At 41.9% G+C, this 12,709-nt stretch overlaps 1 protein-coding gene across 1 annotated transcript in view; it reads right to left on the minus strand.

Annotated features, from left to right (window-relative positions):
- LOC147894362 (Haloacid dehalogenase-like hydrolase (HAD) superfamily protein) overlaps nucleotides 1-12,709 on the minus strand; it is a 74,300-nt gene that overhangs the window by 38,535 nt on the left and 23,056 nt on the right. The window contains exons 2-7 of the mRNA XM_087384652.1: nucleotides 8,622-8,671; nucleotides 8,309-8,372; nucleotides 8,142-8,190; nucleotides 7,862-7,930; nucleotides 6,299-6,360; nucleotides 5,700-5,780 (exon numbers count right to left, since the gene is read on the minus strand). Coding sequence (XP_087240778.1) covers nucleotides 5,700-5,780; nucleotides 6,299-6,360; nucleotides 7,862-7,930; nucleotides 8,142-8,190; nucleotides 8,309-8,372; nucleotides 8,622-8,671 — 375 coding nt within the window. The remainder of the gene's footprint in view (nucleotides 1-5,699; nucleotides 5,781-6,298; nucleotides 6,361-7,861; nucleotides 7,931-8,141; nucleotides 8,191-8,308; nucleotides 8,373-8,621; nucleotides 8,672-12,709) is intronic.

Raw genomic sequence — 12,709 nt, forward strand, 5'->3', positions numbered from 1 at the left:
GGCTTCCTTACAACAACTAAGCAGGTTCATTGATCTTAGACTAGGGGGCAGCTCTAGATCCAGTACCAGCTCCGCAGGCACCTCCAACAAGAAAGAAGCTGTCTCAGTGGTATTTGAAGACTTTAGAAGACTCACAAGTCACAGACATTCACAAAAGCAGTTCCTAAGTCCGGAGGTCTCAACGCAATGTGAAGACTCCCTCATGGGAGCTTGGACAAGTACAAAGCAAGATTGGTGATGAAAGGTTACACATAATCAAAGGGACTTGATTTTGACGAGACCTTCGCCCCCATAGCCAAGATGAAGCTTTTCGACAAGCTTTACACTTGGTACTTTTTGTCATGTGATTGTGCTCTCCCTGTACTATCATAGGTCACTATACCCATCACAGATGAACATTGCAACCATGATTTGATTTCCAGGAATTCTCGAGATACCATGGAGGGAGGTTTGTTTCCACTTTAGCGCTAGATGGCCTTGTAGGCCAATTAGGACCCAATAAAAACATTTGATCCACTTGGGATACCTAAGACATCTAGGTAGGGCATTTGGTCCACCTAGGACATCGGGATGCACTTGGGTCTGTATAACCCCTGACTTGTATTTTCGCTCTATCCATTTGCAAGTACACTCATTTGCATCTCAACTTATTTTCTTCCATTGCATTGCATCCGCATCCAACATGCTTGTTGTTGTGAATATTTAACATGGATGGTGGTATACAATATATTAATAGTTTTCTTTTTAATAGGGAGAGCGTACAACTTTTTCACATGTAGCTTTGCAGTTCATACACTACAAGCTTAAGGGCCTTGTTCATATGGGCTTTAGTTCTGACAGAGGTTCCTTGGCTCAGGGTGATCATGGAGTACCCAGAGCCCTGCCAGAGCCTAGGACCAACTAACCAAATAAGTCGGCTTCCTTACAACAACTGAGCAGGTTCATTGATCTTAGACTAGGGGGCAGCTCTAGGTTTTCGATGGATCCCCCGTGGTCAGAGTCCAAACTAAAGGTACTCGGGATGTCAGGTGAGCATTGGTATTTCCACGAAGCCGTAGATAGCCCCGATACTAGAAAGTGTGTGCTGCATGCTACTGTATTGGAGCTTGACCAAACTCTCTTTAGCATGGCGAGCCCTCTTAGCCACAGCATGGTAAATAGTCTCTTGTTTGTGCTTTCACAAAGGGTTCCTAAGGCAGCTCAAGAGCTTAGTGTGAAACTTATTGTGGCTTCCTTACAACAATTGAGCAGGTTCAATGATCTTAGACTAGGGGGCAGCTCTAGGTTTTCGATGGATCCCCCGTGGTCAGAGTCCATACTAAAGGTACTCGAGATGTCAAGTGAGCATTGGTATTTCCACGAAGCCGTAGATAGCCCCGATACTAGAAAGTGTGTGATGCATGCTACTGTATTGGAGCTCAACCAAACTCTCTTTAGCATGGCGGGCCCTCTTAGCCACAGCATGGTAAATAGTCTCTTGTTCATGCTTTCATAAAGGGTCCCTAAGACACCTCAAGAGCTTAGCGTGAAACTTATTGTGGACACAGAGAGAACATGGATGTCTCATCATGGTCGAGTTGATCCTTTAGCTATCCACTCTCTCTCTAGATAAAAATCCCATAGTGAAGGAAGAAGGGAAAACCACCAACAAATGGACGGGGACTGATGTGTATAAGGCCAATGGGAGACATTGTTGCCTGATGAAGAAGGGGGATAGGCTCCTCTAACAAGAGAAGGAAGATACCATTGCATCATGATTGGGAATGGAGTGGAGTAGACGGGATTGACTAAGGAGAGCATATTAGAGCTACGAGCTATTTCTTTACATGTTAAGCTAGTGGAAACCCTACTTCCATTGTGTGGACGCACCACTTGTCCTTTCTTAGGACTAATTCCCTGTGAAAGAGGTTCCTTCGTGTCTTGACCATGGCCTCATCTCATCTCCTTGTTGTAGCTCAGCTCTTCATATACACAAAGCATGTCCTTGCATGAGCAACCAAAGACAATGTTACCATTTCTACGAGTGTTGAATCTCCCCTTCAACAATCATGCATAAAAAGACTTGTGAGTGGGTGTGTGCATGCATGGGTGTGTGCAGCACACGTACTCACATATTTATATTTATACATATACATATTTATTTATGTATCTATTTGTGCTTTTACAATATGGCACCAGGTGTGCATGCTAGGCTTAGTAAATGCTTGTAAGGCTAGAGCGGCAAGAGCAGCAATGCTTTCAATCAAGTTTCACAATTCACAAACAAAGCCATTGTTGTTTGACTCTTTATCACACTAATCACCATCTACGGTGTTGCTGTTCAAGCACCTCATGGGAACAACTCACGACACCTACAGATCATGATGATATCTTTTCTCAGGTTATCACATATTTGTCAAGGCTTTAGGCTTGGACAACAATATACTACCTATATGAATATCAACGTATTCACGGGTCACGAGATGGTTCTCTACTATGAGTGTACGAATGGAAAAAATACCCTGATTCTAGTATCTAGCCAAGATGCCCCCACCGTGTGTCTATCGAGGCATGTACCAAATAGGATCATCATACTAGAGCTATTATAGTTATACCTCTCAAGGACTTGAATTGAGCCACATAACTTTCTACAAAGCTTAAGTTCTATTACAATCACTTTCTCTGAACAACTTAGGATGACTTCATTGAGAAATAATGCTATGTATACGAGCTCATATTTAGAGAGAAAGAAAGAAAACTTTATTTTCTTTATTAACTTTATTTACATCAATAAAGACCAATAGGTTCTATGAGACCCAAAAGGTGTATGAGTAGCATATAGGGTGCCATAGGAAAACATGACTCTTGATACAAAAGGTGTATGAGTAATTTATAGGGTGCCATAGGAAAAAACAAACTCTTGATACAAAAAAAAGAAAATAAACAAATGTACAATCCAATAAAGTAAGACCGTAAAATGCAACTCCATCTCTTTGTCTGTGTTTGATGGGACCACTATTATATGCAAGAGAATCTTGGGTGCTTGGTTGTCGCCCTTTTTCATGAATACCTCTAGGAAAATTCCCCTGGTTGGATGCAATAACACGATGAGGAGGAATGGTATCTCAACCAAGACTACCTGTATGGTGGACAACATGTGTAAGTTTTTTTTTTTGCAAGACTTCACACACCAGCCAATCATCTTCAACAAATCCAATGCATTGGTCATTAATTTTAGTGTCGTCAGTCTCAATGGTTAATCACCATGCATACCATCTCCATTATGGTTACATTACATCATCTTCAGTATGATCGCATCATCTTCAGTATGATCGCATCATCTTCAATATGTCTACATCATCTTCAATATGACTTCACCATCTTCAACGTCGTGGTAGCACCTTAGATGTGCAAAACACACACTCTTACAATGTCAGCCATCATAGGTGACAGAATGTTGGAAGCTAGTGCATGAGGTGAATTCCACAAGTGGAATTACAAGTCTTCCACCTATTGGTTACACCGAATCACCCTCTACCTCATCATATATTATTAGCATGCTGTATGAGAATGAGATGCGTCGCACATCCACTATCCACCAAAATTTCCAATACATATTAGTCTTAAATACCATGACTTGATTACCTAACACCTTTAGAATAGCCTTGGTGTTAGGCAATGATGCTTAGCCTCATGAGTACAAATTGATATCACTAGTTATAGACCGTGAGGTTATCTGTGGAACCAACTATCCTTTGAGCATATCCTGGTTTAGCTTTTTACTTTCTTAAAGCTATCTTTTCTTGCTTTCGTAGCTCTTTCCAACTTGGAACTTCTATTTGGTCAGTTCTTTATTCAGTCCATCTTTTTCCATCGACTGCAGTTTGCCAAAGCCCTCTCTCCTACTTCCACCTTGCTCTCGCTCACTCAAGGTGTATTTTGTAATGCCAAGCCTCCTTCAAGATGAATTTCGATTTCACCACAACTCCTTCGTTTGAAGGCCGTTTCCTTCACCTTTGCTTCAATGTGTTCCCCTCAAAATCCACTATCATCCCATATAAAAGTTGCTACTTGTTTTTGCCTTCTAAAATGAGGTCTAAGGTCATCTAGCTGTTCACTTGAGCCCTCTCAAACAGAATACATGTCTTTGTCATCGAGCTTCATTTCTCAATCCATCTGAGCTAATGTGTTTCTCCTACAATACTCTACCTACCACATCTGTTCTGTTCACCTTTCCAAGACGGAATCGGCCTGTTTTGCAGTGATTTCACAGCTTGCTAGTTTCAGGCTAAATCTTAGACATCACTGAAGAACAATCTTTCTCCAGCTTGGATTCACACACAACCCAAGGGAGATTCCTGCAGATTCTTTGCAGTTTCAGGGCACCAAGACATTACCAGAGCTATGCTTTTGACCCAAGAACTGTCCTTAATAAATTTGTTTTCACCAGGAGACCTTTACTTGATAGTTATTTGGCAAAAGCACTGCCAGGCTGCAACGATTTGACTAATTGGACAAATTCTAATCGATTGTTTTCCAGTTCTGGCAGTGTGATTGTTGATTCTTGCTCCCGCAATGATTTTGACTCTTTATCAAGATTATGGGATTTGTCGTAACTGATGTTGCACTGCATGTGGCAGAGATAGACTTGTGCCTGCTGTGTCATCATCTATATCTCAGCTATGCCACTTGGCTGAGATTTTGGTTCTGGCTTGAAGATTTTGGTAATTTTGGAGATATCCCTCTACCTTGTCATAGCCAAGGTGTTGGCAGAGCCATGTAAATTGTTACTCAGTTGTTGGCCTCCTATTTTCAAGGAGACATCATTGTATATCAGCAGTTATATATGTGATAGGGCTTCTAGCCTATTTGATTAGGTGTAAAATCTGGGATTGCATTGTAATCGCAAGCTATAGATCATTAGAATAAAGAAATAAACTGCAGTTCATCTTTGGTAGAGGATGGTACTCATTCACCATCCATAGGTTGTCATTGTTTCTTTATTCCATCTTCTTGTCGACCCTACCGAGATTCCCTACTCCCTCATGCCAGATTAAAGTTTTTGTTGTTTCAGTTATTTCAATTCATGTTTCTAAGCATTAATACGACCAATCGTTGGACATCATGCTTCTGCATTAGCACAACTCTGACAAAAGTGGAGCATGACTTGGTTTGCCTAGGCTGAAGCTAGTGTACCAGTCTCTGCTCAAGATCATGTCTCCCCTTTTGCAAGAAAGATGTGATCATACCTGGGTCAGAATCCAAATGCTATTGGCATGCAGTCAATGACCACATCAAGTGATCTCTACGCCTCCTCATCTCAAGGAAAAATAGCATTCAAGACACCTGTAGTGAATATACACATATGGAGTAAGCCATGGATCAAAATTTTGTCTCAAACAATACTTCGATCTCTAGAGTAGGATGGGTAGCAAAAATCTACGTTGTCCTTTATCTCCACCTCATGGATGCACACAATGAACATAGCTCTTGGTCAAGTGGGGTCATTCCTCCATCAAAGCAAGCTAACCCTTGTATGTCCAATTTTAGTCGCCTCTTGCTACAATTGAGAAGCTAATTTGAGCAATCAAATACGCATTACTAGGACCTTATGTTTACAATAAGAACTATAAAACAAAAAACAAAGCAGGTCCGGCTGCACCTAAATAAACACAAACGCTTCAAATGTACATTAGAGAGAACAATCCCAGTATGCGAACCTTGCAACATTTTCTCCACTCTTATTGTATGCGACAAGCACCACAAGAGGCACGCCTGCTTCAATGACTTCATCCACAAAGCTGCATACAATTTGCAACAAGACTCTTGTCAAATTTGTAAATATCCATAGTGAAAATTTTTGCACCCACAGTGCGACAAACGGATTAATAAACTCTAAAAAGGTCCTGCAATGCTCCAAGAAAGAGCCCTTTATTCAAGTATAAAAGTAGCCTCGCAAAATTACTTCCGTGCCAAAGTTTTAATTTTTCATTACAACCTAACATGCATAAATTGAGAAAGGAAGAAACAAATATTGAATTAACACCTTTATGGCGGGCTACTTCTTTCAATGTTTTTGCTCTTTCCCCCACATTACAAGAAGGCATTCCCGCGTGAAGGATTTCTACTCCCTATTTTTGTGGGGAGGCAAAGAATAGACTATTTCCAAGAAATGCACCTTCCTCATCAGCTGTAGAGGAGCTCCCTATATCCACGGCTAACATCGGGAATCTTGGTGAAGTTTCTCTCAAAAAGTGATTGGAGCAAGCACACTTAATACACGTAACTCAACATCCAAGGAACAAGTGAGAAAAATAACCTTTCGACTCCTGGACGAAGAGACAAGCTTCCCATTGTAACTCGATCTTGTAATGCAACTTGCTGATCAATGAAACAAATTCCAATGTCAATATGTAAACAAAGGTAAGTAGTAGTTATTAACCAAAATGCTTTACAAAAAATACATTTCAAAACCTTGTTTGTATTGTATATGTATGCATAACAATCAACTACATCCACACATGCACGTGTGTGCATGTGTGGACATACACATGTGTGGGGCTTTGTGTGCTTATATATTTATTTACCTTTATAAGACTAGAATAAGACCAATCATACAAATTTAGAATTTTTGTTGTTCTAAAGATCAAAAATCTACAAAGAAAATAAAAGAGAAAATGAAAGAGAAGAAAAAAGAGGTAAACAAAAACTTTTATGAAAAACAAAAGGAAGACATACTTAGCAAGCAAAGCAACACTTATGTCGTCATCAATGCCCAAGCATAAGCAGCTATACTGGGTTTCTAAAGACCCGTGGAGTCTCTTGGGCAAACCCAGTGCTTACTAAAATACGTCAAATAAACAACAGAGAATGAAAACAAGAAATAAAGAAGAAACGAAGCAGGTGACTTAAGCAAAAATAAACAAGCAAGTCAAGAAACAAAAACTTCCAAAAAACTAGAAACTCTCTCTCTCTCTCTCTCTCTCTCTCTCTCTCTCTCTCTTATTTAAAACATAAAAAGCTAAATGGCCCTTTACACTTATGTCTTATTTCTACAAAGCGGCAAAAATACATTTCTAACTTAGAAAGCACAAGTATACTTAAACAAACTCTCTTTTGAAACTTAAAGAAAAACGGGCTATTCAGCTCCCCGCTTTTTTCTTTCAGCTTATGTTAAATCATTCTAAACAAACCTAAGGCCGAAACACCATAGATAAAAGACTTCATATCTAAGAATGTGCGAACTTTTTTCATTATTTTCCTTGGATTATAGCTCTTGTGTAATAGTAAAGTGATCAAATTACTACATTGAGTGATAAAAGACTCCTTAGTTGTACAAAGACGGGAAAATCTATGGAATTGGGAAGAAATGACTCCATATTTTGCCAAATCAGAAATGTTTGAGTCAATGTGAGGCATTTTTATAATGTGTAAACCACTATATTCAGGTTGTTCACGTTTATCGTATATATCAACCTCTGATCCTATGGTAGATTGAGAAAGTCTAAGATCTAAGAAAACACAAGAATCCCCTCTTGAAGTGCAGTTCAATTCACAAGAATCACGAGGATAGATTCCTTCTCCAAAAGCTCTAGCTCTAGCTTATATATTTATAGATTGTTTATGATTTTGTGCTGAAATTCCAAAGCAGACTCTAAAGAAACACTATCAATTTTCAAGAAGGAATAAAGCAACCACTAGTCTTTTATAATCCCAAACAGACTAGAAAGGCAAGTAAAAGCTATCACTTATTTCTACTTCCATTTGAAGGCATTGCGAGAAAAAAACTTTGGAAGGTGTTCATGGTAAAGATATTTAGAAACCTTCAAGTAGAAATACACAGAGACACCTGAAGGAGAATTATCTGACAAAGTTACCTAACCTTTTCTTGGATAAGATTCTGAACAAATGCACCCTTTTGATCTGTAGGTAATGCCATCGGCCATCCAATCTATCCAGAAGAGCAAAAATTACAAATATAATAAACCTTCTGGAGTTTAAGACAAAGTAATATGCACCTTATAGCAAGATGCATTCAAATGGGGCAGTAATGCTGCGTCTAACTCTACATCAACTATTTTGAAAACCATAATGATAGTAGGCCCACAAACTCAAAATCTACCAATACTAGCTCAACAGAAAACCTGCAAGAAAGGCCTTACCCTTTCAAAGAACACCGATAACATTCTTTCTTCATCACCACCAGCTTGTCTACAGCATCAAAAAGTATCATAGCATCAATATAAATTAGTATCAGGTGATAGCTCTAGGGACCTTTATTATGTGACAAGCACACTAACTACCAAAGTTTTCCTCTCAAGGAATTGACCTTAGCAAGTCTACATAGACTGGTTCAGTCCAATTTGCACAGTCCAAACCCAGCTTCTGAAATGCTGCACATAAGATAAGAGGGACCACAAACAATTATAATAATTCTAGCATCTTATTTCAAGATTTTTCACCGTGTACGCATGACGGGCACAAAAAAAGAAAAGCCAATCCCAGAGGACTGATTATGGATGGTGCCCCAAGTTCGCTAGACTACTAACCCAGAAGCCAAAATCATCATATCCCTATTTCTTTTTTGATGAGCAGCTGTGAAAGCACAGGGCAAGGACTAAAGAGATTTGTGTAGAGCCCACCTACATTAAAAGCATGGCGATGACCAAAGCGGTGCATATCAGCCACAACCCTGCACATTTTAGAATCAGAAGTAAACATCCACTTTGCTGATTCATTGTATCGATGTCTTCTCACATGTCGATATTATTTCGTCGTGCAACAACTAAAATTACACATGCAAATGACATAGAAGGGAGAAGTAAACGCCGTATCCTAAATCCTCTGTCATAAAAATCAGCACATCCAAGCGTTTTCAATAAAGGGTGGTGATTATGTTTAAATGAAGCCACAAACACAAAACCAACGCAATATTGCTCTAGAAAAGTCCAGACACTGGACTTCTAATATTCAAATCCAGTTTGCACTAAGATACTACATGCTGAGATGCCCCCTCAGCATCGTCAGCAGCGATCAGAAAGAGTAAAATGGATCACATCAATTTACTTCAACTAGGAGGCCAAGCAATGTTGAAATTACCCCTGGGCATTCTCACAACCCAAAAAACCAAGGAGCCCACATTAGAGACCCCCTGTTTCAAGCCAGTTAACAACACGACCTCACATATAAGAGAGAGAAGAGAGTTTAGCATTCACCAAAAGCCTCTACAGTGAAGTCTTCCCCTCTATTTGCCTTCAAGATCTTTGCCCCCAATTTTCCAAGGATCTTAGAGCCCCGGAACAAACCATGTATTTAGAACTTGCTACTGAAAGAGAGAAAACTTGCTCTAGTGTCACCTTTCCACCACTATCGGAGTCCACTAACTCATGTGGGACATTGGCTAGCAATGTAGCCTCCATCAGAACAGGGCACCTTGTTCCCTGTCATCAAAGCTAGCAGGCCCATATCTAGCAGAACTCCATCCACCTCATCAATCTTCTGTAACTCTAAAGCATTGAGGTATCCAATGTACCTATGCCGCCTTAACCCCCAAGTGAGCATGTTCATGGTCTTCACCAAGGCTTAGTGATGATAGCCAATCCCATTAACAATGCAACTCCAGCTATCCCCCATGGTCACCATCAAACACAAAGGGCATCTTTCTTGGTGTACCATGACCCGGGTGTTGTTAAGCCAGGCAATCTCCAATTCTAGAGGACAGGATAATCAAAGGTCAAACTGGCGCAAAGGTCCGATCACTTACAGGTAAAAACACCACAGGTGACTCTCCGCCAGGACCCAAATCAACAATCAAAACCCGGACAAAATTCCACAACCAAAGCCCTGCCAAAGAGCCCCGGATCGGAGGCCACAAAAGGCCCCTTTCTGGCCGACCAAATCTGGCTGACCAGATTGACCTGGTCGGTCAATATCTGACCAGGTCGGTCAGATCTGGGCCAACCAGCTGACCGACCAGCTGGTTGACCGACTGGCCCCTCCCTATTTAAAGGGGGGGGGGCCTAGGTACTCCTTACTTCTTCAAGCTCCAGAGGTCCCTGCACTCCTCTGGTGCCTCCACTTCTGCCCCCTGGCTGCCTCCTCTGCTGCCTCCACTTCTGCCCCCTGGCTGCCTCCTCTGCTGCCTCCACTTCTGCCTCCTGGCTGCCTCCTCTGCTGCCTCCACTTCTGCCTCCACTGCTGCCTCCTGACTGCCTCCTCCGCTGACTCCAAATCTGTCTCCTTTTCTGCTCCAGATCTGCCCCAATTTCTGCTTCAGATCTGCCCCAATTTCTGCTCCAGATCTGCCCTAACTTCTGCTCCAGATCTGTCCCCAACTTCTGCTCCAGATTTGCCTCCAACTTCTGCTCAAGGTTCTTTCTATTCCAAATCTGCAGCAACTCTTGCATCAGTTTGCTGTCTCATATTTGGTTCAGTTCCAACTTGTGGAGCTAGTGCAAAAGTCCACTACAGTTGTCTTCCCTGGAGGATTGATGTTTGCTTCTTCCAGAGCTTCTCTCTCATATCTTCTCCTGTACTGAGTTCTGTTTGTGATATATCTATTTCATCTTCAGCTATCATTGGTCTTCAGTATTGTTTTATTTGTCTCCAAGTACTTTCTTTATATGGTAGCAAAGCCAGGTGTGCCAATCGACACCTGAGCCTTGATCTGGAAAGCTTGGAAGATAAATCATCACCTGAAGATGTCTTCTCCCTCTTCCCCGAAGCGATCTCAGCCTGAATCGACCTCTATTCAACCACCACCTTCGTCATATGTCGAGAGAGAGTCTGCAAGGATTGAAGGTGATGAATACCTCTCCAAACTCTTTAAAGAATTTGCTGAATTCCAGAAATGGAAGGAACTTGAAGCAGGTACCCGCACACCTCGTGCCTCTACCTCTCCACGGTTCTCTCCGATACGTCAACAAGGACCTCTATTCAACGCAGAAGAAGCTGAGCAACATCTCAAGTTCGGTGCCGACGAAGAACAAGTATACCCTGATGAAAGAGGATAGGCCGGCATGAGAACATTGGGTTATTCGACAGTGCCTATCCCACAAGAATCAGTGCAAGGTATGTTGCCCTATTCCCTTGGTGCAACTCCATCTGTTATGCAAGGCATAGGAACGAGTAATCACGAGGACACAGATCCATACATGCATGTGAACACGCGCAGATGAGAAAGGAGAAATGCGTCTGACAATGAGTTTGCTTTCGGTTCACATTCTTCCTTCCCTCCCATCCCTCTCATATCTTCCGCTGCCATCTTTCCTCCAGTGGCTTCTCATCCTCCTCCTTCTCCCATGCCACTGGACTCCTATAGTTTATTTCCCTCTATCTCTCCCGCTGCCTCTTTTTCCCCTCTCATGTCATATCCCGCCTCTCATGTTCATCCCTCCCCCTCAGGACCTTCTCCAAATTCTTTTATTCCTCCAATGGTGCTGCCTCTCTCTTCTTCTCACTCCGCTCCTGTTCTAAATTCTCTTATGCCTCCACCGGTTGCTTCTCCCTATCATTCTCTTTCTTCCTCTCATCCTGTCTCTGCAACAGCCAAACATGCTTTCACTGATATGACTCGCTTTAACGGGTCTAATTATACCACATGGTCAAATCTCATGTGCCATGTGCTTGATTCTCAAGACCTATGGGAACTCGTTCAAGGTACTGAATCGCCACCTGATCCTCATGTTTATCCTCATCAGGTAGTTCGCTCGTGGCGACATCGTAATGCCACTGCCATTGTCGAAATCATGCAAGGTCTTTTACCTGAATTTCACTCTCAATTACAGCATTTTGATCTTGCCTCTGAGCGATGGGCTCATCTCACTGACAGCTATGCAGCTCGAGATCGTACTCGTCGCATCAATCTTGATCATGATCTCCAACAATTCCAGATCCTTGCTAACGATGATCTCAAGGTTAAACTAGCTGATTACCGGCAGTTAGTTGCTGAATTTGCCACAACTGGTCCTCCCAAGTCCGAGGATGACCAAGTTACTTTCTTCTTAAACAAACTTCCGCCCAAGTATTTCAGTTTTATGCAACAAATCATTTCTCAACCATCTCTTCCTACTTTTTATGAGTTCGAATGTCAACTTTTGCATTATGCTCGCCTTTACTCTCAAGTCCACCAAAAACATAACGTTCCTGCTTCAGAGGGGGCTCTTCTCTCCGGGATTCAAAAAGATCAACCCAGCTCCGGGAAGCCCTCTCCTACTCCTAACTCCAATAACTCCTCTAGTAGTAAACCCGCCTGGCAAACCCTTCCCAAAAAGAATAGGTTTTGTCAGCATTGCCAGAGAGTTGGGCATATTGATGATGAATGTCGCTCCAAAGCCAAACGCATTCTTCCTCAGCCCTCTACCACAACTCCTCAGCCGCCCCGTTGGACTCCACAACCCCCTACCATGACTCCTCAACCACCTCGTTGGCACCCTAGGAGTGGTCCTCCTCCTCCGAACACTAGTCTTTGGAGACCACAGGGCCATGTCACTAATCATTTCACCCCATCTCCTCCTTTTCTCACTCCTGAAGGTCTATCTGACTGGTCCACTGGAGATTCTCTAGACTTCACTTCTCAAGCCTTGATCCATATCACTGAGATTGACTCCTCCCCTTCCTTATCTGGGTCAGCTTTTCATACTCTTCCATTGTTGGAATATGGAAGAAAGAACTAGAACTAGAAACTAGAAATGACAAGACTGAAAGATAAGAAATACCTTGAGAAGAGTGT

Source organism: Dipteris shenzhenensis, chromosome 14 (genome assembly GCF_047967505.1).
Source record: "Dipteris shenzhenensis isolate YYH24624 ecotype China chromosome 14, Dip_SZ_1.0, whole genome shotgun sequence".
Lineage (NCBI taxonomy): Eukaryota > Viridiplantae > Streptophyta > Polypodiopsida > Gleicheniales > Dipteridaceae > Dipteris > Dipteris shenzhenensis.